Raw genomic sequence first — 24,792 nt, 5'->3', positions numbered from 1 at the left:
AAACATTGAGGATTATGTCATTCCAATGTGCAGCAGGAAAGGGACCGACGGGTAGTGCCAGTTGGCCAGAGATGACAGTGTTGTCATGTTGTAGACCAGAGTTGCCAAGGTAAACACTGAGCAGTGTGTGCGCATTAACCCACACAGTGCTGGGGGGGGGGGGGGGGGGGGGGGGGGGGGGCTGCGAAGATTTACATTTGCTGCTGCTGTGTTTTCACACTGAATATCAATGTGTGAAGGAATATCGCTGCAGCAATAACACTGTGACTGTAACAGACCGTCTCCTGGTGCAGAGAGTCAGGACTGGACCAGGGTTTGTGTGTGTATGGCCCAGGCTGTGGATTGTCCGGTCAGGGAAGGGTTACTTTACAGCACTGGACCCTCCCCACCACCACCCCGTGGAGAGAGAGAGAGAGGGAGAGGGAGTGGGGGGTCTGTCTATTCACTGAAGTCTTGTTAAACTTTTCAGATTAAAGGGACACTCCTGGGAGGTTTGTACCCAAACTCGCTTAACCTTACACCCCCCTTAAGCAGACAAGAACTCTGCGGATAAATGGTCGGTTCTGTTTGGACGTCTCATTAAACGTGATTTATTGCAGTCTTTTCTCGCCAATTGTTAAATGAAGAATGTGCAGTTTTTGTTGCCCTTTGCTTTTTTTATTTTTTTATCAGTTTTCCTAACGAGCCGGTTACTGCGAGACAACATTATTCTGAGGTCACTCTGGCCATCAGTGCTGTGAGCCGTCCATACAGCGGTCCCTGTGTGCTGTGAAGTGCTTTGGACGCTGTCCTGTGTGAGGGGCTCTATATAAATGCTTGTTGGGTCGACTTTGTACAGTAACAACTGGTTTGTAATTGGTCCGTACAGCAACACAGGCTGTGCGCTCCTGGCAGTGTGTCCTGTGCAACCTCTGTGCATCTGCACAGTGTACAGCACTGTGTATCTGTCCCCGATCTCTGTCTGTGTGTCTGTACAGTACAGTGCGCTGCGCTGTGCAGTGATCTCGGGATCAGTGAGTGGGGGTTCGGTCCCTGAGCACTGGGTCCCAGTGAGGAGCAGATCGGAGAACAGACACAAATACACCGAGTGGCGTCTCCAAGCGGCAGGAGCCCCCCAGACCCCCCCGACCCTCACCCCGCCCCCGCCCCTCCCCCCGCCCCCCAGATCCCCCCCCAGACCCCCACCCCGGACCGCCCCCCCAGATCCCTCCCCAGACCCTCACCCCCGGACCCCCCCAGCCCTTCACGCCCCCCAGCCCCCCACCCCCGGACCCCCCCAGCCCCCCACCCCGGGACCCCCCAGCTCCTCAGGCCCCTCCCAGCCCCCCCCCAGGCCCCCCAGCCCCCCCCCCAGGCACCCCAGCCCCCCCCCCCAGGCAGCCCAGCCCCCCCCAGCCCCCCAGCCCCCCCCCAGCCCCCCCCCGGCCCCCCAGCCCCCCCCCAGCCCCCCAGCCCCCCCCAGCCCCCCGGCCCCCCAGCCCCCCCCCCCCGGCCCCGCAGCCCCCCCCCAGCCCCCAGCCCCCCCCCCACCCCGCCCCCCCCCCGCCCCCCACCCCAGCCCCCAGCCCCCCCCGGCCCCCCAGCCCCCCCCAGCCCCCCAGCCCCCCCCCCAGCCCCCAGCCCCCCGGCCCCGGCCCCCCGGCCCCCCCCAGCCCCCCAGCCCCCCCCGGCCCCCCACCCCCCCCCCCCAGCCCCCCCCCCCCAGCCCCCGCGCTGTGCAGGGATATCGCTGTCCCCCACTGAAGCGCCGCTGTGAGAAGCCCAAACACAGGATTCCTGAGTGTTTGTGCCGCTCTGATACCGCGCAGGAAATCCGCGCTTTTCCTGTTTTCGGGAAGTCGCAGAGTACAGAGACCCAACTCCTCGGGACCAGTCCTCTGCCCTCGGTCGCGCTGTGTGTTTCTCACAGTCTCTGTCCTGTCATGTAGCTCTCTCTCTCTTTCCTTCCCTCTCCCTCTCTCTCTCTCTCTCCTCTTCTCTTACCCCCCGACACTCCGGTGGCTGAGCTGAGGCAGCAATGCCGGAGTTGGGAGTGTGGGCTCGGGCGCCGCTGCTGCTGTTGCCGCTGTTGTCCCCCCTGGTCCTGGGCGTCGATTGGCAGGTAATCTCCTCTCTCTCTCTCTCTCTCTCTGGGTGTCAGTCAGCCGTGTCCTCGCTGTGATCTGTGGCCCTAAATAAGGAATGGCTGTGGCCCCCAGACCGGGCTCCCTGAGGGGGGGGTGGGGGTGGGGGGCAGAGGAGAGGAAGGATGGAGTGAGGCGCAGAGGAGGGGTGGGGGAGGCTGAGGGGCATCAGAAAGCAAAGAGTATGTATACTTTATATCGGAATGTGTTTGTTGTGGTTGTGGTGAGTTTGTAGATCATAAAGAATAAACAAACGTCAGGGCCTGAGGGTGGTGTTGGTGTGTGGGGGTCTGTGGGTGGACTTGTGATAACGGGTGTCTATTGATCAGCCGGTGGGGGGGGGGGGGGGGGGGCTGTCCCGGTGTATGTCCCCACAGTTCTCGCTACACTCAGTCTCTATGGGCTTTGGGCGGTGGGTGGTGATGGATGACATGACTCACATGTCATGTCACTGGGAGTGTTGACATCAAATGTGCTGCAGAGCTTCACTCCCCATCTCCCAATGTACCGGATCGCTCTCTGGTTCAGCTCAGAGAGGTTTACCTCCATTACGTTTCCAAGTCGCTACTCAACGTGAACGGTGCTATATACATTGCAAGTTGTTGTTGTTGTTTGGATGTAACATGTGACCAGGTTATCTTCCCCTCAGCCCTGCAGGGCCGCCCCCCCCTCCCTGAGGATACACACTCGCTGCACCTCCTGTGCCGTCAGCCACAGTGTCTTGTGTTCCAAAGGCTTTCACAGGATCAGCAGTGGGATCGGGATCCAAGACTGCAGGTAAGTCCCAGGCTCTGAGATCCGCAAACACTCTGAACTGACACCCCACTCCCCCAGTGAGTCACACACAGCTGAGAACATCTGAGAGCCATAAAGTTCAGCACTTCAATAACTAATAAATGTACCACCTGCTCAGTGGACCAAAGAGACTATTCCTGTTCCCAGCTTCTTAATTATTACGAATGGTAAATATTTTTTACTTCATGAACTTCGATAGCGAACTGATGATCTGTGTCCGGTCGCCAGAATCCATCCTCCCACCCCCTGGGATGGTGCCTGGAGTGGGTGACTTAGGGTTAGGGTTAGGGGGGGGGGCAGTGTGGCTGGTGCAGGGGGGCAGGGGGGCAGTGTGTGTGTCTGACTGACTGAGCTCCGATCTCTATTTTTAACTAGAAATGTTCTCATCTGTAAACGATGCCCCCCCTCCCCCCCCCCCCCCCGGGTGTCAGTTATGTGGGGAGAACCCCCGTGTTTTGTGGGATTGACGCTGATCTCCTGCAGATTTGTGAAATATCTGGAATTCCATTTCCATCGGGATGTGCCTCACAGGAAGCCTTTCCTCAGCCAAACCCCGGGTCCCTCGCAACTGCCAGGTTTAACACTTCCCCACAAAGCGGATTATTCGCAATAATAAACCCAATATTGTTCACAATAATAATAAATAATAAATAACATCTGAAAACAACAGGAACCACCCAAACCGCCGCACTCCCGTCTCCGAGGCTCCATATCTCTGTGTCTCCCCGCGCCTCCCTCACAGCAGCACTGTCTGGCGTGTATTTTCTTTCTTTTTTACTCCGAAATAATCCTGAAATAGTCGTGGGATTGGACTGGATTGGCCTGGACTGGATTGGATTGGCCTGGACTGGCTTGGCGTGGACTGGCCTGGCGTGGACTGGACTGGCCTGGCGTGGACTGGACTGGCCTGGACTGGCCTGGCGTGGACTGGACTGGGAACCCACCTCATGTGCAGACAAACAGCAGCTCAGACCTCGATGGGCCAAATGGCCACTTTCTGCGCCGGAGCCATTCCGCGATTCCAGTGGTAACTAATAAAACATTGAGGATTATGTCATTCCAATGTGCAGCAGGAAAGGGACCGACGGGTAGTGCCAGTTGGCCAGAGATGACAGTGTTGTCATGTTGTAGACCAGAGTTGCCAAGGTAAACACTGAGCAGTGTGTGCGCATTAACCCACACAGTGCTGGGGGGGGGGGGGGGGGGGGGGGGCCTGCGAAGATTTACATTTGCTGCTGCTGTGTTTTCACACTGAATATCAATGTGTGAAGGAATATCGCTGCAGCAATAACACTGTGACTGTAACAGACCGTCTCCTGGTGCAGAGAGTCAGGACTGGACCAGGGTTTGTGTGTGTATGGCCCAGGCTGTGGATTGTCCGGTCAGGGAAGGGTTACTTTACAGCACTGGACCCTCCCCACCACCACCCCGTGGAGAGAGAGAGAGAGGGAGAGGGAGTGGGGGGTCTGTCTATTCACTGAAGTCTTGTTAAACTTTTCAGATTAAAGGGACACTCCTGGGAGGTTTGTACCAAACTCGCTTAACCTTACACCCCCCTTAAGCAGACAAGAACTCTGCGGATAAATGGTCGGTTCTGTTTGGACGTCTCATTAAACGTGATTTATTGCAGTCTTTTCTCGCCAATTGTTAAATGAAGAATGTGCAGTTTTTGTTGCCCTTTGCTTTTTTTATTTTTTTATCAGTTTTCCTAACGAGCCGGTTACTGCGAGACAACATTATTCTGAGGTCACTCTGGCCATCAGTGCTGTGAGCCGTCCATACAGCGGTCCCTGTGTGCTGTGAAGTGCTTTGGACGCTGTCCTGTGTGAGGGGCTCTATATAAATGCTTGTTGGGTCGACTTTGTACAGTAACAACTGGTTTGTAATTGGTCCGTACAGCAACACAGGCTGTGCGCTCCTGGCAGTGTGTCCTGTGCAACCTCTGTGCATCTGCACAGTGTACAGCACTGTGTATCTGTCCCCGATCTCTGTCTGTGTGTCTGTACAGTACAGTGCGCTGCGCTGCGCTGTGCAGTGATCTCGGGATCAGTGAGTGGGGGTTCGGTCCCTGAGCACTGGGTCCCAGTGAGGAGCAGATCGGAGAACAGACACAAATACACCGAGTGGCGTCTCCAAGCGGCAGGAGCCCCCCAGACCCCCCCCGACCCTCACCCCGCCCCCAGCCCCTCCCCCCCCCCCAGATCCCCCCCAGACCCCCACCCCCGGACCCCCCCCCAGCCCTCCCGCCCCCCCCCGCCCCCCCCCCCCCGACCCCCCCCCCCCCTCCCGCCCCCACCCCGGACCCCCCCCAGCCCTTCACGCCCCCCCCAGCCCCCCCCCCGGCCAACCCAGCCCCCCCCAGGCCCCCACCCCCCCTCCCAGCCCCCCCCCCAGCCCCCCCCCGCCCCCCCCCCGCCCCCCCCAGCCCCCCCCCCCAGCCCCCCCCCCAGCCCCCCCCAGCCCCCCCGCCCCCCAGCCCCCCCCCCCCCAGCCCCCCCCCCAGCCCCCCCCAGCCCCCCCCCAGCCCCCCCCCCCCACCCCCGCCCCCCCCCCCCCCCCCGCCCCCCACCCCAGCCCCCCCCCCAGCCCCCCCCCCCCCCCCCAGCCCCCCCCCCCAGCCCCCCAGCCCCCCCCCCCAGCCCCCCAGCCCCCCCCCCCCCCCCGCCCCCCCGCCCCCCCCCCCCCCCCCAGCCCCCAGCCCCCCCCGCCCCCCAGCCCCCCCCCCCCCCCCAGCCCCCCCCCCCCAGCCCCCCGCGCTGTGCAGGGATATCGCTGTCCCCCACTGAAGCGCCGCTGTGAGAAGCCCAAACACAGGATTCCTGAGTGTTTGCGCCGCTCTGATACCGCGCAGGAAATCCGCGCTTTTCCTGTTTTCGGGAAGTCGCAGAGTACAGAGACCCAACTCCTCGGGACCAGTCCTCTGCCCTCGGTCGCGCTGTGTGTTTCTCACAGTCTCTGTCCTGTCATGTAGCTCTCTCTCTCTTTCCTTCCCTCTCTCTCTCTCTCTCCTCTTCTCTTACCCCCCGACACTCCGGTGGCTGAGCTGAGGCAGCAATGCCGGAGTTGGGAGTGTGGGCTCGGGCGCCGCTGCTGCTGTTGCCGCTGTTGTCCCCCCTGGTCCTGGGCGTCGATTGGCAGGTAATCTCCTCTCTCTCTCTCTCTCTCTCTGGGTGTCAGTCAGCCGTGTCCTCGCTGTGATCTGTGGCCCTAAATAAGGAATGGCTGTGGCCCCCAGACCGGGCTCCCTGAGGGGGGGGTGGGGGGCAGAGGAGAGGAAGGATGGAGTGAGGCGCAGAGGAGGGGTGGGGGAGGCTGAGGGGCATCAGAAAGCAAAGAGTATGTATACTTTATATCGGAATGTGTTTGTTGTGGTTGTGGTGAGTTTGTAGATCATAAAGAATAAACAAACGTCAGGGCCTGAGGGTGGTGTTGGTGTGTGGGGGTCTGTGGGTGGACTTGTGATAACGGGTGTCTATTGATCAGCCGGTGGGGGGGGGGGGGGGGGGGGCTGTCCCGGTGTATGTCCCCACAGTTCTCGCTACACTCAGTCTCTATGGGCTTTGGGCGGTGGGTGGTGATGGATGACATGACTCACATGTCATGTCACTGGGAGTGTTGACATCAAATGTGCTGCAGAGCTTCACTCCCCATCTCCCAATGTACCGGATCGCTCTCTGGTTCAGCTCAGAGAGGTTTACCTCCATTACGTTTCCAAGTCGCTACTCAACGTGAACGGTGCTATATACATTGCAAGTTGTTGTTGTTGTTTGGATGTAACATGTGACCAGGTTATCTTCCCCTCAGCCCTGCAGGGCCGCCCCCCCTCCCTGAGGATACACACTCGCTGCACCTCCTGTGCCGTCAGCCACAGTGTCTTGTGTTCCAAAGGCTTTCACAGGATCAGCAGTGGGATCGGGATCCAAGACTGTAGGTAAGTCCCAGGGCTCTGAGATCCGCAAACACTCTGAACTGACACCCCACTCCCCCAGCGAGTCACACACAGCTGAGAACATCTGAGAGCCATAAAGTTCAGCACTTCAATAACTAATAAATGTACCACCTGCTCAGTGGACCAAAGAGACTATTCCTGTTCCCAGCTTCTTAATTATTACGAATGGTAAATATTTTTTACTTCATGAACTTCGATAGCGAACTGATGATCTGTGTCCGGTCGCCAGAATCCATCCTCCCACCCCCTGGGATGGTGCCTGGAGTGGGTGACTTAGGGTTAGGGTTAGGGTTAAGGTTAGGGTTACTGTGAGGTGGGCACAGACTGCAGCACTGCCATCCACCTGAGCACAAGTGCTGCTCCGGAGCTCCTTCAATGTGACTGTGTTGCTGGAATGGGAGTGGAGGCAGGAGCTGCCCATTGCTGCCTGTGCTGTGAGTTTGGCCCACACGGTGGTCGCCCTAAAAGCATTTCTCCTGCAGTGACCTTTCGTGCGCTTATTTTGAAGCTACTTTTGAATTATTGCAAATTAATTAATTCAGGCATAAGAGTTGCTGCTCACAATGTGTGTGTCTCCTTCAATCCCTGACACAATCCGCTGTGCTGGTGACTGGTGTAGTGTGAGAGCATTGTGAGCCTTTCTCAGGCATTGGTTGGTAAACGTGTCACGTTCTATTTTTGTTTCTTGTTTGTCAAACAATGCAACACATTGAATTCAATACAAGTGGTTGATTTAAACCCTGATTCTGTTTCCTGGTTTAACTTTACATTCACACCACACAGAGCGGTGGGAGAGTGTGGCTCAGAAGCCTCCTGTTCTGCTCCTGGCCTTGTCATGTTGCGAGTCACTGCCACTATTACTATTGTACTTTTATTGTGTCCCATTTAATTAAAGTGCTCTCAATGTACACAAGGTGAACAATGCAACCCTGCATGAGGTTATAAATATAAATACATATAAATACAAGTTGTTGTTGCTGTAATTGGCTAAGGTCAAAGGCTTGTTATTAATTGTGACTGAAGTTCAGTCTATCGGTTCTCTGGGCACCGCTGGAGTATTTTAATGTTTTATGATGTTTTTATTCTAATTCCTATTTGAAGCTTCACTGTGGACATGGGTGGTGGGGAACGTGTCACACAGAAAGGCTGCCGACACCTCTGCGTCAAGACTTTAAACCAATTTGAGTGTTGCAAACAATACTGGGGCCCCACGTGTCAGAGTGAGTACCGCAGGTGTACATGTGTGTATAACATGTGCTTACATGTGTATGTCTGCACGTGTTCTTGTGTATGTCTGCACATGTGCTTGTGTGTGTGTGTATGTGTTTGCATGTGTATTCCTTTAGGAGAGAAAGAAATGGTGTAGAAATGGTGCAGGTTCTAAAGGCCACAAGCTGATTTGCTTTCAGGGATTTTTTGGATGAAACCAGTGCAACATAAAGATCAGGAAGCAAATCGCACTCTGATTTTGAGTTTTTTCCATTGAATTTCTTTAGTGAATCCAACAGTTTCAGTCACAATCTCCCCCAGGTACAATTACACTGAGCTGTGTGTGTGTGTGGTGTGTGTGCAATAACACACACCTGGACCCCCACCAGTAAAATGCTCCTCCCCCCAGTTACACACACACTGAGAGGTGGGGTTGCTGTAGGGTTGTGTGTGAGTCTTGTGCCTACATTGTTTCCTGACCTATATTCTGTTTGTATGTGTATAAATACATATGATTATATTACTGTGGTTGAACCCATGATTGTATGGCTAAGTAGCTGTGACACATCAACATCTATTGTTTTACCTGGAACGTTATTGTCCTTGTGTCACACTCTCTCAGATTGCCCAGGCGGACCTGACAACTCCTGCAATCGCCACGGCATCTGTTTAGATGGGATCACGGGGAACGGGAGATGTGTGTGTGAGGTCAGTTCATGTATCCGTGTTGAGTCCCGACCTCGGGAGGAGATGTTAAACTGAGGCTCCGTTTGCCTGTTCAGGTGAATATTAAACGTCTCATGGCGCTATTCGAAAAGAGAAGCAAATTTCTTCTGGTGTCTTGGCCTACAATCTCCCCAAATAAAAAAAAATTGGTCATTCAATTTACGGTTGTTTGTGGGATGTTGCGGTGCGTAAATTGGCCGCCCCGCATGAAGGGTGCTATTATTATAGGAATGCAAGTTGTTGTTGGTTTAACTCCAATGAATTGTACAGCAAGGTAGAGAGCTAGGTCCTGTTGCACCACCATGTTTACATCACAGTGTCATCTCCTCCTGGTAGTAACAGGCAGGAGTTGTGAGGGCAAAGCCAGGAGCTGTGAGATGTACAGCATTTATGTTGTTATAAACATAGGCCACAAGTAGTTGTGGTCAACATGTAACTTGTGTTTCAAAGTTCCTCTATTGGTGCTGTGGTGAGCAATGTGATACCAGCTGGAACTCAGGGTCCCCAGCTCTGCAGCCGACAGTCACAGTGTTTCCTTCTGTTACAGGCCAGGTACAAGGGCTTCGCATGTGAAGAATGTGTGGACGAGACAGCGTCTGGGCCTGACTGTGTTCCAGGTTTGTTTGTGAGAAATATTGGTTTCCGAGATGCTCAACCCCAGGAAACGCCTCGTGTTACCTCAATTGTTCAGCTTTCTGGAGTTGTATATTTTTACAAAGTCTTTCAATGAGACACATGTTGGTTTGTTGATTGATGGATGGAGGGATGGAGGGAGGGAACCCTATCCTCACAGAATCCCACGTTTATTGTTCTTTATTCCCTTGAACTGCAGTATTTTCCGCTATTGCAAATCTTTGTTAAGCAATGGAGTCTCACCCAAACATTGATGAGGCAGTTTATTGGCTACTATTGTGGAATCTATGGCACATATGCACTGCTCCATAGGGAAATATTATAATGTTTTTACACACCATGAGAAAGAAAAAAGTTGGACTTCTATTGGATCTTATCACATTGAAATGCTTTACAATCAAATGATAGTGACTGTTTTTGTAGCAAACACGGCAGCCATTGGGATACAGCAAGATTCTGCGTACAGGCTGTGAGGTGACTGTGTGACTAAATCAGAAGGATTGTTGACCAGGACACTGGGAGAAACTCCCATCTCTTTCTCTAGTGTCATTGGATTTTAACATCCACCTGAACAAGCACACAGGACCTCTGTTTAGCATTTCATTCAAAGGATGGCACCTCTGGCAACCCAGTGCTTCCCCAGAGTGCTGGAGTGTTGAGCCTGTACTGTCAATTCAAACTCCAAACTGGGGCGTGAACTAAAAACTCAAGTCAGAATTGAAAGTCCTCCCAACGGATGCAAGCTGACATCCTTCAGCATGTGTAGGAAGAGGGTTAAACTTGAGAACTCTAGGGAATCGGGAGAGCTGGAGGGAATCAGCCTCTACTGTGCGTGTGAAGTTTAGGTTGGAAAGGATGTTGCAGTGTGGTGTTTGTGAGCAGCTTGATTGCCAGACTCGGGTGATTGTGCAGAAAGCGACCCTCGGGAGGAACAGTGTCTCAAGGACATCTGAACTTCATCATTAACTCAGGAAATCAGTGGGAAGCACATGTGCAGGGGCTGCAGGGCAGGGAAACTGCTACACAGCTGCATAGTGGCTGTGGCTTAACAAGAGCTACATCCTGACACAGAGACACACAGTGTCGGGGTAACAGTCAGGCAGTGCTGGGGTAACAGTGTCGATCGGGGTAACAGTGTCACACAGTGTCTGGGTAAGTGAGGCAGTGCTGGGGTAAGAGTGCCAGGGTAGGCGGGTTTAGAGTTGTTTGTTAAGGTCCTCTCCCATCCTGATACCCTCCCCACACCGTTTTCTCCTCTCTCTCTCTCTCTCTCTCCGTTTCTCTCTCCACATTGGATGATAATTACAGAATGGCAATTACCTAACCCTAATTGGGGTAAATGTTACTTCCTCAAGTTGAGATCTCAGCCAAACTGATTCCTGTTGCTGAATCCCATCGTTACCTCCCCCTCCTCCTTCATCCCTACAACGTGTTCCAAGAATCTCAGGAAAGGGAATGTCTTGGTTTCCTGCCATAAGTTGTTTCCGGCATCAATTAGTGCCACTGATCTGATAAAGGTTTGTTTTCTTTGCAAAGATATCCTGGCATCAAATACAGAAATGCAGTCTAATGCAGTTTACTCTGGTCAATGCAAACAATGGTCAGAGGCTTTAAGACCAAAAATTTTGAAAAGTGGAGAATTTCCAAAAATTTAGTCTCAATTTGGCATGTTTTTCCATGTTCTCGCTGCCCCTGACCTGTGTAATCTCCTCTGGCTCTAACCTCCTGTTGTTCCTCTCTGCTCTTCATCCTCTGAGCTGTTGCTTGTTGCTCACCCCACCCTCTGTAGCCATCAATGTTCCCATCATTCTCTGGGATCCTCTTCTAAAGCTGCTTTGGCTTGTGCCCTCACTCTCTGCCTCTGATTCCCGTTAAACTGAGCCTTTGTCAAAACCCTCAAACACCCCTCTACTTCAGGCCCATCATGATTCCCAGTGGGATTGTGAAACACTTCAATACTTACAGCCCATGTGAAAGCGCTGTATAACAGCAGAGTGTTGTTGTTATGTTACAGTTTGCTTTGAGTACTGCTGGCAGAATAATAGACTGTGGTTTAGGCCATTGAAGCTGCAACATGAATGAAATTTGTGGCTACAGTGCAGGCTGGGCTAATAGCATATGTGCTAATAATGTCCAAATGCACACAGGTGCCCTTAATTATGTAATTAGCCATCAGCGAAAAGGATTGTGTGTCTGTAAACAGTTTCAGCGGTTAGTTGTACAGTTACTAATAATACCATGGTTAGCCTGCCCCCCACCCCCTCCCCCCATCTGTATTTCAGATCTCAGTGTTACTTTTCAGTCTGGAAAACGTATTATTGTTCTCATGGTTCAATTTCCTCTGAAACAGCTGCCTGTGAGGGCCCGAACTGTCCAAATAGGACTGTGTGCGTGACTGGAGAGAAGAGGCAAGAATGTCAGGGTAAGTGTGCTGGGCAGGAATTGGGGAATTCACTGTCAGAGCAAGTGGGTAAGGGTTAGCGGGGCCGGGTACACAACAACAATAATAATAATAATATTAACAGCACAAATAGCTCCTCCAGCCGAATGACGCTAGACCCATTCTCCTGTTCTCTCCCAGGTTCCCCTTTATATCCTTCCTCTCCAAATGTTTATCAGATTCCTTTATCCATGTTGTGGCTTCGACCTCAACAGCCACTTGTGAAGCATTTCACATTGTAATAACTCTCAGCAGGAACGTCTCCCTTCACCGTCCCAGTGTCCACTCCGAGCTTGTGCCCTGTGAATCATGACCAGAGTCTGCAGTGATGTTGTGTTTGTTGTGTTTGTGCAGAGCGGTGCGGACCTGGGGTGTGTGACAGGAATGCCGAGTGCGAGCTCTTTGGGGAGGGACACAGATGTACCTGCCGTCGTGGCTTCCTGGGGGACGGGAGTGTGTGTTTGCCCCTGAACCCCTGCAGTGTGAACAACGGCGGCTGTCCCCAGAACTCCACCACCTGCCAGTTTGATGGGCAAAACCAGGCACAGTATCATTCTGTCAAGGCTTCACTATGCTAACTGCCTGCTTGCTGGGCTTCCCAACTCTTTCCTCCAGAAGCTGCAGCTCATGTCTTCTCCTGCACTAATCTCCGTGAGCCGATCAGCCCCATCCTCATCTGGCTGCACTGGCTCCCAGAGGATCGAGTTCAAAATTCTCGTCCTCACCTTTAAAGACCTCCACGGTTTTGCTCGACCCTACCTCTGCGACCTACTAAACCAAGCTGTCTGCTCCCTCTGCTTGATCCATGTCCCCCACCCAGCACGTTCTGTCATTGGTGGGGCCTTCAGCCTTTCTGCCCTCACTCTCTGGAATTCCATCCTGGGGGTCCTCTGTTTCGCCCCCTCCTTCAAGGCCTCTCAAAACCTTCCTCTTTGATCTTGCCTTTTTTGGTCATGCTCCCACCTTCACTCCACTCCCCCTACCCTCCACCCCTCTCTGATCCAAACTCCCAGCTCGGGTGCAAACCCTTCACTGTTCAGTGTCATGTGACATCTTCCTGAGAGATGCTGTATAAATGCAATGTGTTGTTGTTGTTGTTGTTGCCTGTGTAGGAGATTTATTGTCTGCTGCTTCCATGTCTTTCTAAAGCCCAGCTGCTCGTGTAAGGAGGGATTTTCTGGGGACAATCCTGACGCCGGCTGCAGCTTGATAGATGTTTGTCCAAACTCGTCTTGTGACAAGTCAGCAAAGTGTGTAACTGTTCTACCAGGAGACTTTGAGTAAGTGTTTCTCCAAACAGTCCACGATGGAGGTGTGTGTGTGTGTTTGGAGGGGTACGCCACAATGGCGCTGTGTATGTGTGGGTGGGGTGGGGTGTAGCGGGAGGGGGTACATCCCACGATGGGGGGTGGGGAATGAGTCGCTATCACTGGAGCATACAGGAGGGAAGGACCAGTGAGATCTATCCACTGCAGGTCAGACCAAGACACTCACTGAGTTACATTAGTGTAAAAGAATCTGGTTTATACTTTTGAAAATGAGAAGTTATCGCTGGAGAGAACGTGGGTGTATTGGCTCCATCATAGCATCATCCAATGTTAAAGCAAAACGCCAGCTCTATTGGTCCTTCATGTTTATGCTAATGTTTTTCTCCACATTCGCCTCCGAATCTAATCATCATCCCACTCTCCTACTCACTCTCTCCTCTCCTCCCTCTCACCCCCACAAACACATAGACCCCCCCCACATACAAACAAACACACAGCCCCCCCACACACAAACACACGCATACCGCCTCCCACCCACACATCACCTTCCCTCCCCACACACAGCGTCCCCGCCATGCACACACACACACATACAGCCTCCTCCACCCACAAACAGCATCCGTCCCCGTCCCACACACACACAGCCTCCCCCCCACACAAACAGTGTCCCCCCACCAACCTACACACACACACACAACCTCCCCACACACACACAGGCTCCCCACACAGCCTCCCCCTGTACACAGAGCCCACCCACACACACACAGCCTCCCCACCCCCCACACACACTTTAATATTCCTCTTCTTCCAGATCTGTCTAATTTCCCTTTATAAGAGTCGCTGGTCTCTAGCACGGCTGACATTGCTGCAATGTTGCTGTGTCCAGGTGCGTGTGTGGAACAGGACACATCAGCAACGGGAGCAGCTGCTTTGGTCCATTACTGAAGGTGATTCGAACGCTGGTCACAAGCGACTATAGCCCCGACTCACTGCGGATGTTCGGTAACTTTCAAACCTTCTCTGCTGCAAACCTGAAACCTGGCCCAGAGCTATTGCTAGCAATGGCCCGCCCACTTCTAACCCAAACCCAGAGCTATTGCCGGTAATGCCCTACTCTAACCCTAACCTTGTAGGGAGTGTAATGTGTTTTATTTAAGTAATCAGTGTTGTAGGGTTTCACTGTTCTCAGTAACGTTTTTCTTTGCTTTTTAGAAAATGGATGTTCATTAACATTGAACAAAATGGGGCCTTTCACCGTCTTTCTTCCCCTGGTGAGAGACATGGAGACTCGGGTATGTTACTGTCAGCGAGTGACTGAGGCCACATTTACACAATCCCACTGTATGCCTTGCTCCCCATACACACTGCACTCCTCTACTAGTCATTCCTCACTCCACATACACAGTCCCACTGTATTACTCACTCCACATACATAGTCACACTAACCTGCTCACTTCCCTTACACAGTCCCTTGTGCAAAGCTCTGTGGTTGTTGAGTTCCTGATGGATGTGATGGAAGAGATTGAATTTAATCCAAAAGTATTATTATATTGTGGAGTCCTGTAGCGTAGTGGTTAAAGCACTCACCCCGTAGGCGAGAGGACCTGGGTTCAATTCCTGGCAGGGCGAAACATTGGGCAAGTTTCTTTACTCCACACACACACGCCATCAAGTAACCGATTATTAGTCGATTGGTGGATCACTTTTCCGGGGATAATAATCCCTAAAAATAAAAAACAAACAAAAAATAATAAATTGGTCACTCAATCCACGACTGTTTGTGGGACGCTGCCGTACGCAATTGGCTGCCGGGTTTCACCCACAAAATATACAGTCAATTCACTTTACAGTCTATTCTGTGAAGTGCTTTGAGACATCTCGAAAAGACATGATAAGGGGTTATATCAAATACAAGGATTATTATTTAATATATTGGCAGACAAATGTTGATGATGTGACACTAATCTTTGCAGGCGGTTTTGCTGGTTAGTGTTGGTGGTTAGTGTTGGTGTTGGCGGTCAGTGTATTGCTGGCAATGCTTGCTGCCTGGCTGCTGTAACATGATTTCTCTTGTCTAACTGCCCCTGGAGCAGAGGGATGGTTGGTCCTGCCAACTGCACATTATCCCAGGAGCCTTCCTCCTGCAGGACCTGCTAATTACTCGCACCTTCTGGACACTGACCGGAGACCCAGTTGAAGTGTTGCGGGATGGAGAGGTAAGGGCTGGTTACAGCCATTCTGTGTCTGTGGGTGTTTGTCCTGTGCAAATCCCAGCTCTCATTCCACATCATGGAGTCCCGTAGCTCAGTGGTTAGAGCATTCGTCTCGCAAGCGAGAGGATCTGGGTTCGATTCCCGAGCAGAGCAAAATATTGGGCAGGTTTCCTTACTCCACACACATGCCTCTGTTTACCTACCAATAAGTAGGAACCCAGTTGTTAGTTGATTGGTGGATCACTTTTCCGGGGATAATAATTCCTTAAAAAAAAATGTGGTCACTCAATCCACGACTGTTTGTGAGACACTGCAATTGGCGACTGTGTTTCGGCCACAAGATACACAATCACTCCGCTTTACATTATCATCTGTAAAGTGCTTTGAGACATGTGATAAGGTGCTATATTAAATGCAAGGATTATTATCATTAGGAAAACACGTTGAAATTCTTCCTTTCCCATCTGTGTGAAATTCACTCAAGTCTCAGCCTCTGAGGCTGTTTTATATTAACATTTAAGAAAGTTGTGGAACATTCTTAAAACTCACTCTTCATTTGGAAGCTGCTTCTTTTTTAAGAGCTGCAGAAAATGTTTCAACAGGATTTCGCACTTGAAAAGATCCATTTGGTTCTTAACCTCACTTTGTTCTCCTTAATGTTCCAGAATATTGAACTTCTGATCCACAATAACTCATACGGCATTGTACAGAGCAATGTGGGGGCGTCCAATGGCATCCTCCATATCATTGACGGTTTCATCAGTGGAAATAACTCTGAGAATCTGGAGGATCAGAGGGTAACTACACTTTGACAGGCTACAACTACACAGTCACTAAATGTGTGTGTAATTCCTGCGATGCGCTTAGAAACAGGCACAATAAAATGCAAGTTCCTCACTGAACTCTCAAAGCGTTGATTCCAATCACCAACATTCTTCCCCTTGCTTTACACGGGGGTGGGGGGTGTGGTGGGGATAGGAGGTGGGGGGCGGGGGTTAGAATTGGGCTGCCAGGAAGGGTAGTAAACGCCAGGAAAAGTGGGAAAGCTAGCCAGACACAGTACTATCAACAGCAAGCTACGCAGTTTTAGCTGGTTAGACTCTAGCAGATACCCCGTCGCACACTTTGAGGTCCCCAGTCTGTTGGCCTCTCAAACCTGTGTGTCTGTTGTGTTGTCTGCCATGTGCTGGAGGATATTAGAGAGGGGTTTCTGTTGTGGCTCCTAGCTGCTGGGTATGAAATCTCCGGCAGATTCTCTGCCCCTAGTGACCACGTTGCCTGAACGTGGGAGTGATTTAGAGGGGCTTCTGCTCTGTTGTACCTTCCTCGTCTCCTTTAGCACGGTCCCTACACTTGCATTTTCTCTTGTTCTCCTTTCTGCTCTGAAGCACTCCAGGACCCCGCGTAAAGGGCGCTGTATAAATGCAAGTTATTGTTGTTGTTGTTGCTCTGAATACTTTCTTACGTTACATGTCTGTGATCTGACATTCACCTTTGTGTGTTTTCATAGAAAACTGTTGCCGAGATTCTTGCTAAAGAACATGTGTTCCAAAGGTTCCAAATCATGCTGGAGGTAAATATAGTGTGAGCCGGTGGCAGTGTGAGCCGGTGGCTGTGTGAGTCGGTGCCACAGTGATAGTATGAGCCGGTTGGCAGTGTGAGCCGGTGGCAGTGTGAGCCGGTGACACAGTGATAGTGTGAGCCGGTGGCTGTGTGAGCCGGTGACACAGTGACAGTGTGAGCCGGTGGCTGTGTGAGCCGGTGACACAGTGACAGTGTGAGCCGGTGGCTGTGTGAGCCGGTGACACAGTGACAGTGTGAGCTGGTGGCAGAGTGAGCTGGTGGCTGTGTGAGCCGGTGACACAGTGACAGTGTGAGCTGGTGGCAGAGTGAACCGGTGGCTGTGTGAGCTGGTGACAGTGTGAGCCGGTGGCAGAGTGAGCCGGTGGCTGTGTGAGCTGGTGATAGTGTGAGCCGGTGGCAGAGTGAGCCGGTGGCTGTGTGAGCTGGTGATAGTGTGAGCCGGTGGCTGTGTGAGCCGTGTGTAGAAATACACATTACAGAACTCTGCAATTAGTTGTTATTTACTATTATTACGGAGCTTGTGCAGTGATGGGCTCATCACTCACAGTGTGGACAGTGGGTTACTATCTCGGGGCAGGTCAGTGGACCGTGGGTGGGGGAGGGAGAGGGGGAAGCTCTGCAGATCCATTGGTTCCTTCTCTGAAATAAATCAGATTTGGGATGTCTTTAATCTTTGCTGTTTATGCGGCTCAGCTCTTGTCCCTGTGATGAGCGGGTATCGGAGGAACTGTTAACGACTGATAAAGTCTTGTGTTTATTATGTGACAGAATATCGAGTACCCGGAATTGCTGAAAGGCCCAGGTCCCTTCACTGTCTTTGTGCCGAGCAACAGAGCTGTGGACAAACTGCGAGACGGCACCCTCTTCTACATGTTTACTGAGGTGAGAGACACAGATCATTAACCAGTCTCCGATTGTACAGATGGAATAGTAACAGAGTAGATGAGGAACTCCCCTCCCCTCCCGGAGTTGTTTGTGGGAAACACGTGGAAAGTAATGGAAACCGAGGCCGATTAAAGTAGCCCTGAGCAGATTGTACTGACACGTCTGGGTCAGAAAGGTGTGGGTTAAACCCTGATTGTCAGGACTTTCAGCTCACGTGTAGATTGATGCTCCAGTTTGATACTGGGGGAGTTCTGCATTGTCAGAGGCCCTATGTAAGGGACAAGATGCTACATTGAGGTCCTGTCTGCCTGTTCAGGTGGACTTTAAAAATTCCATGACACTATTGGAAAAGAGAAGTTAGTTTTTCCTGGTGTCCGGGCCAACAATTTTCCATATAAAATGGGTCATTCACTTCCTGGCTCTGTGTGCCAAATAGCTGTTGTGTTTACATTGCTCTTGACAGTCATTACTGTTTGAGTTTGAGCTGTTTCGATGTGACGGGGCTGGATTTTCTGGGACTGACGAGGTCTGTGCTGAACACATGAACTCAACTTTATCTGTGTTTTGTTTTTAAACCAGGGACGTCTGAAACTACAAGAGCTTGTGAAGCATCACATCCTCAGCTCTGCCAGGGTAGGCTGCCCCATTCCTGCTCGCAGCGTCCTGTCCTGGAGGAAGGGTGCCATCGGTGGTGGGGCGGGGGCGGTGATGGGAGTTATACCGTGTGTGTGGGGGGGGGTGGACATGTGCAGGAGGCAGGGGGAGGTGTTTGAGTGAAAGCAGCAGTGGGAGACTAAAGGATCCCTTGGAGATGGCTGTCAGATTCGGGGCCGCAGTGTGTGGTCTCAAGTGGTCCACAATGTTCATTAATTACCATTTTGTTTCCCAGCTGACAGTGGACAGATTGGCAACGATTCCTCGAATCCTGAGCAAAGCAAATCAGATCATCTCCATCAATGTGGATCATCATGTAAGTCCCACACTCGCCTGCTGCTGATCTCACCTAATGGTGTAAAGTGTTTGGAAAGGTTCTAATGTGACAAGGCGCTGGGTGCTTTCAGTGTTATTATAGTAAACTCTATAAACCATTTATTAATGGTGTCTCACTGTCTGGGGTTTGTGTCCTAGTCATGTTGGCACTGACTTGCTGCCTCTTTGCCTCAGGGTCAGATCACATTGGGGGACAAAGCCGTTCCTTTATACAGACGAGACATCATTGCTTCAGACGGGGTTATTCATAGTCTGGATGGAATCCTTATTCCTCCCTCCATCATTCCCATCCTCCCGAAACAGTGCAACAAGATTCATCACCACATCGTAACGGTAAGAGAAGCAAATAGCAGCCAAAGCTTTGTCGCAAGTCAGTGCCCGGGCCAAGCATATTAGCCCCTTGTCGCTGCAATCCCAGGACAGGAATTTGTCACTCACACCCTGTGTGTGACGCCGTGCGTGTGTGGTTGGCTGGCGGAGGGGGGGGGGGGGGGCTTGCATATAAATTATGTTGTAAGAATCATTGATATGTGTGTGTGGTATTCAACGTTCAAGAAAATGTTGTGTGAAGTTTACTAATGGCTGCTGACGGCCTGTTACACCGTGTGCTGTGCTGCTGCTCTTTAGGCTCCGTGTGGGGATTGTTCAGCATTGAGCAGCAGGAAGTGTCCGGAGGGAGCGGCCCCGATGGTGAGGCTCAATCACAGAATGGTGGCTCTGGGTTCCCGTTCCCCCCATCCCCTCAGTCCCCTTCCCCTCCCCCCCGCCCGCCCGCCCCACCTCAGTCCTCTTCCTGCCCCCATTAAAGCCCTATCTGAATGAGAGCTTGATGCTCGATGATTTAAATCTCTGTCCAGCTGTTTATTGTGTGGCACTGGGAGTGAAACATGCTATTCCAATTGGCAAATAACTGTTCCTGCCACGAACAGGACTCACAGGAACTCCCTCCTGAGGGATCCTCATTGCCCTGTGCCCTCTCCTGGAGCAGTGTTCTGCTGGGAGTTGGCAGGTCGGGTTGGGATGATGTTAAGTAGTATTCCTGGGGGCCAGAGCAGGGATTGCTGGCGAGCTCTGTGTGTGCGTGTGTGGTGGGGGGCTCACATGGATGTCTCCTCACTCACTGACAACCTTGTGTCTACAGGAGACATACGATGTTGGCTGTAAGTACGATGCCTCGGCTGATGGGGTTCTGTACAGCAGAAAGCTGGGCTGTGCCCAGCACTGTAACCAGACCATTGTGGTAAGCGTCTGCCAGAATCCCAGGTCCCAAGTTCCACCCGATTTTAGCTGTAAGGTCATTTGGTGTTAAACTTTAATCTTATACAGAATTGTAGAAAATACTCAAATTCAGCCTTAATTTGGAAGCTGTTGGAAGGAGACTGCATGTTGGTGACACAAAGTTGACTTGTAAAACAGTCACTTCACTGGGCACTAATTAGTGTAAAGTAGTTTGAAACAGTTTAATCTGATTGGCTGCTCCATAATGTGAGCTCTTTCATTCTTCCAGAAACCCGCCTGTTGTAAAGGATTCTATGGGAGGGAATGCCGGGCCTGTCCAGGAGGGTTTAAGGAACCTTGTTACGCTCATGGGGAGGTAAGTGCAGGGAAAATAGGTTTAATTTCACTCAGTCTCCAAACTGACTGATCAAGTGTGATTGTCTCTGGGAAGCTGAACCTCTGTGAATCTCACAGTCCTGTAACCCAGCGCTCTATCCCAGGGAGAGTTGGTGTAGGATTGATACCAGGCATCTCGTTTGGTTACACAGAGAGGCAGAATACCTCTTGACAGGAGGTGTCGTTAACAGAATGATGTTGCATTGCGGAGGCTGAGCAATTAAGGAGCTGGTTTTGTTTCTCTCTTAGTGCATCGACGGCATTAAAGGAAATGGTTCGTGCAAATGCCACCCAAACTTCAAAGGGATTGCCTGTCATATCTGCTCTCACCCCAATAAACACGGCACCAACTGTGAGCAAGGTCAGTCATGGCAAAAAGTGGGAACAGAAGCCGTTCAGGTGGAGCTGTTTCACATGGGAGGAGTTTAAAGGGGGGAAGGGACATGTACGGAACACATTGCCCAGGTTGGTGGGGAGGGTTGGATTAGTATACGCACACGCACACACACATACACAGATCTATGCACTGTCATATCTGGCCCTTGCATTCCTGTCCAACGTACATCTTCCATTTAAATCAAGGCTTAGTTAAACATAATCACAGAATAAATATTTTTTCCCTGTTACTGTTTCAGTGCTTGTATTTCCCATCATGGTCACAGATTGAGACTGGGATTAATCTCTTTCTCAGATTGCCTCTGTCTGCATGGTTCATGTGACAACAGGCCAGAAAACTCCGGGATTTGCCTCCCTAACTCCTGTGAGGATGGCTTCATGGGGAATCTCTGTGACACAAGGACAGAGACATGCGGCTCTGAGAATCTGTCGCAGTATTGCCATGCATTCGCTGAGTGCACTTACACCAACAACACCGTCAGGTAGGTGTCCCGGTACCCCATCGCAGAGAGACACAGGGAGATGCACTGAGCTGCGAGGCTGCGCTGCAGCAGCAACACAGTTAACATCAATCCCAAACTAATTCGCTTCCTGACCTTGAAACTTCCCCTGGGTTTTAGCCAATAAAAACATTTTACCTTGAAGGTGGGTTTTTACAAGACCTGGGGGAAACCGGCATGAGAGTGAAACTAAGACATTTCCGCAACTCTGTGTGTTTTTACCTTTTTAAGTCAAAATGGTTTTACAGTAAAGATGAGGCAAGATGGAATTAACATTGTGGCAAGGTACAGTTAAAAGAAAATTCATTTCCTGTGTTCATTTCACAACCTTCTGATAGACTCTGCCACTGTCAAGTGCTCCGTGACTCTACCCAGTGTGAAGGGCGCTATATAAATCTAAGTTGTTGTTGTATAATTGTCAAAACCACCACCTATTTCAGTCCAACACTTTCCCATCGCCAACTGAGGATGCTGATCCGGATTTGCGGTGGGTGGGGGGGGAGTGGGTTTTTACAGAAATAAACCATGAGGGAAACACAAATAAACTGAAGAGAGATTTACTCTGTGTCAGGCACCTCTTTCTCTTTCTTTGCAGGTGTGTGTGTAAAAGCGGGTATGAGGGCAATGGGCTTTCCTGCCAATCCGAGGATGTGTGTAGACGGTCGGATCGTGGAGGGTGCGACAGGAATGTGAGTGAACAAAAGGCAAAATACTGCAGATTCTGAAAATGTGAAATAAAAACGAAAGTGGCTGGGAGTGCTCAGCAGGTCAGGCAGCGTCTATAGCGAGAGGAAAGCTTCAGGTTGATAACCTTTCGTCAGAATCGGTTTTCTAATTAGTGGAAGAGGGGAGGGTGTGTTTCACATGCCCACGGGGGTCCTCACCCATTGTCTCTGTCTGCAGGCAGAGTGTGTTACCCTGGGGCCTGGGAACGCATCCTGTATCTGCAACACAGGGTGGTCCGGAGACGGGCATGTTTGCACAGAGATCAACGAGTGTTTGCTGAACATGCGAGGAGGCTGCCATAGTAACGCTGATTGTCAGTACATCGGCCCTGGACAGGTACTGCTGCATCCACAAACACAGCCCCCATCCCACCCCCCACCCCTGACAGCGATTCATAGCCCTTCCTGCCTCACACAGCCCCCCGAGATACTCACAATCATAACCCACCTCACACATTACCCTGACACTGACTCACAATCTCTGATTGATTGTCTCTGACCCAGTCCGGCTTGGATGGATTCCCCGTTCCATCTCGTGCCCAGATGCTGAGGCTGACGTGTGGAGACTGGGTCACTGTAACTGAGCTGGTTGATTGCTGCAGCCACTGTGTGTGGGTTCCCGAATCGCTGTGTGTGTGGGGTTCCTGAGTCGCTGTGTGTGTGTGTGTGGGGGTTCCTGAGTCGCTGTGTGTGTGTGTGTGGGGTTCCTGAGTCGCTGTGTGTGTGGGCTCCCGAGTCGTTGTGTGTGTGGGTTCCCGAGTTGCTGTGTGTGTGGGTTCCTGAGTCGCTGTGTGTGTGGGTTCCTGAGTCGCTGTGTGTGTGGGTTCCTGAGTCGCTGTGTGTGTGGGTTCCTGAGTCGCTGTGTGTGTGGGTTCCTGAGTCGCTGTGTGTGTGGGTTCCTGAGTCGCTGTGTGTGTGGGTTCCTGAGTCGCTGTGTGTGTGGGTTCCTGAGTCGCTGTGTGTGTGGGTTCCTGAGTCGCCGTGTGTGTGGGTTCCCGACTCGCCATGTGTGGGAGTTCCTGAGTCGCTGTGTGTAACTGGAACCTCTGGATCCTGTGTTGCAGAGCAGCTGTGTGTGCAGGAAGGGGTTTGCAGGCAACGGCAAGATCTGCACTGCCAGAGACCCATGTCTGCAGAGCAATGGTGGCTGTCACCTCAAGGTAAACACTCTCTATCTGCCACCAGAACTCAGTTGTTCACTGACTGTAAAGTGGATCAACCTATTGTGGATCAAGGGATGGAGAATTCCCAGGAAATCCATCTCCTTGGCAACTCCTTGATGAAGACTCACAGCCTTTGTCAAAGTTACTTGTAACTTTTTTCTTAAGAAAAGTCCTGTCCATGGTTCCTAGTTCCTGACGTGGGGCTTGAACCCAAACTCTCTGACTCAGAGGCGAGAGTGCCAACAGCTGAGCCAGGCTGACACACACGTTGTGTTGACACATAAGTTATTCAGTGGAGCTGGTGAGTGATGTGATCAACCCAGATCATCAGCACAATCATCCCACCGCTGGCTTCCCAGTGCAAGAAGAGGCTGGGATCCCAGCAGTGGAGATGTTGTTCTGCCCAAGGCTTGTCTGTGCTAATAAACCAGTCACATCTCCACAACAACAAGACATCATCTTGTCTCATCTTCCCCCATTAGGCTGAATGCAAAGCCACTGAGAGCGGCAGCCGAGAGTGCACCTGCCCGGAGGGTTATGGTGGAGATGGGATCATCTGCTTCAGGGACGTATTGAGTGTAAGTGACTGCAAAAGCCAATTTGTGGGAAATGCTTGAATTTTTTAAGCAGCTGATTTGATGTTGTTGCGGTGCTTATTACAAGGGTGACTGTTACTGTTGTTCGTTTATCTTTAAGGAGCTGGCAGGAAGTTCATACTTTTCTGGGTTCAACGCGTGGCTACAGGTATTGTACATGGGGATCATTTACTTACTACAGATGGGGAATCTGTCCTTCCCTGGGGTTGAGCTGGGCTGTGCTGGGACTAGTGGCACCCTCCCATCACCCACTCTCGCTTGCCCTCCATCCCTCTTGACTCCAGACGCAGCTTGGGTGCAAACCCTTCACTGTCCAGCGTTTGGGACGTCAATCCCGACGTGAAAGGCGCTGGGTAAATGCAATTTGTTGTTGATGGTACATGATTACATGTCTGTGTGAGAGAAATGATGTATCTGTGTCCAAAAGGATTGTGATTTATTTATTCTCTGCTCTTTCACACAGAAATGTTTGCTTAGAACAGAACTCCGAGGAGGAGCTAATGTGACAGTCTTGGCTCCGTCAGATGCAGCAATAAAGGACATGAATAGGACTGAGAAAGCGGCTTGGGAACAGTCACGCAGTCTCTGCGTCTTAGTCAGGTACAAATCCCCCTAGCATCCCCCCCCCCACAGCAGCCTGAGGCTGGCCACTCAGTCAGTAACCTCCCCCCTGCCTCCCACCACCATATACAGGAGACATCACTCACTGCTGATGGGTGGTCCTGGCATTGCTAAGTTACTGATGGGAACTTCTAACTTCTGAAGTTATTGATAACAACATCAAGCTATAACAATGGAGCTTTGCCATTGGAATCAACTGATGCCAGGCTGGTAACTGGCATCTCCTGGTGCCAGGCCGACTGGGGCTGTGCTCCACACAAAGCAGTCAGTGTTGTCACCCATTCCTGCATCCCCATCTCAGGCCACACATCAGCTTAGCTCTGATTATCAGCCTGTCTCCCTCCTTCCTGTCACTGGGGTAA

At 51.6% G+C, this 24,792-nt stretch overlaps 2 protein-coding genes across 3 annotated transcripts in view; both read left to right on the top strand.

Moving 5' to 3' along the window:
- Positions 1-1,862: 1,862 nt before the first annotated feature.
- Positions 1,863-12,453, top strand: LOC121849979 (stabilin-2-like). The gene is made up of 7 exons (XM_042339676.1): positions 1,863-2,101; positions 2,773-2,900; positions 7,969-8,087; positions 8,699-8,784; positions 9,350-9,419; positions 11,786-11,857; positions 12,230-12,453. Exons 1-7 carry the CDS (start codon positions 2,018-2,020, stop codon positions 12,451-12,453), a joined length of 783 nt encoding a protein of 260 aa, XP_042195610.1. The 5' UTR covers positions 1,863-2,017.
- Positions 12,454-12,791: 338 nt separating this feature from the next.
- stab1 (stabilin 1) overlaps positions 12,792-24,792 on the top strand; it is a 35,465-nt gene continuing 23,464 nt past the window's right edge. Inside the window, exons 1-21 of one of the 2 annotated variants that reach the window (XM_042339774.1) lie at positions 12,792-13,155; positions 14,030-14,145; positions 14,356-14,435; positions 15,237-15,359; positions 16,022-16,153; positions 16,867-16,929; positions 17,709-17,822; positions 18,405-18,458; positions 18,715-18,795; positions 18,990-19,148; positions 19,443-19,505; positions 19,957-20,055; positions 20,323-20,409; positions 20,679-20,790; positions 21,121-21,307; positions 21,921-22,014; positions 22,229-22,387; positions 23,115-23,210; positions 23,696-23,791; positions 23,910-23,957; positions 24,273-24,409. In XM_042339774.1, coding sequence (XP_042195708.1) covers positions 12,956-13,155; positions 14,030-14,145; positions 14,356-14,435; positions 15,237-15,359; positions 16,022-16,153; positions 16,867-16,929; positions 17,709-17,822; positions 18,405-18,458; positions 18,715-18,795; positions 18,990-19,148; positions 19,443-19,505; positions 19,957-20,055; positions 20,323-20,409; positions 20,679-20,790; positions 21,121-21,307; positions 21,921-22,014; positions 22,229-22,387; positions 23,115-23,210; positions 23,696-23,791; positions 23,910-23,957; positions 24,273-24,409 — 2,300 coding nt within the window. In that variant the 5' untranslated portion in view covers positions 12,792-12,955. Of the gene's footprint in view, positions 13,156-14,029; positions 14,146-14,355; positions 14,436-15,233; positions 15,360-16,021; positions 16,154-16,866; positions 16,930-17,708; positions 17,823-18,404; positions 18,459-18,714; positions 18,796-18,989; positions 19,149-19,442; positions 19,506-19,956; positions 20,056-20,322; positions 20,410-20,678; positions 20,791-21,120; positions 21,308-21,920; positions 22,015-22,228; positions 22,388-23,114; positions 23,211-23,695; positions 23,792-23,909; positions 23,958-24,272; positions 24,410-24,792 lie in introns of both variants that reach the window. The other variant, XM_042339773.1, reaches the window with a different exon arrangement.

Source organism: Callorhinchus milii, unplaced genomic scaffold (genome assembly GCF_018977255.1).
Source record: "Callorhinchus milii isolate IMCB2004 unplaced genomic scaffold, IMCB_Cmil_1.0 Scaffold12, whole genome shotgun sequence".
Taxonomy (NCBI): domain Eukaryota; kingdom Metazoa; phylum Chordata; class Chondrichthyes; order Chimaeriformes; family Callorhinchidae; genus Callorhinchus; species Callorhinchus milii.
This window is presented reverse-complemented; position numbering and strand designations above follow the sequence as displayed.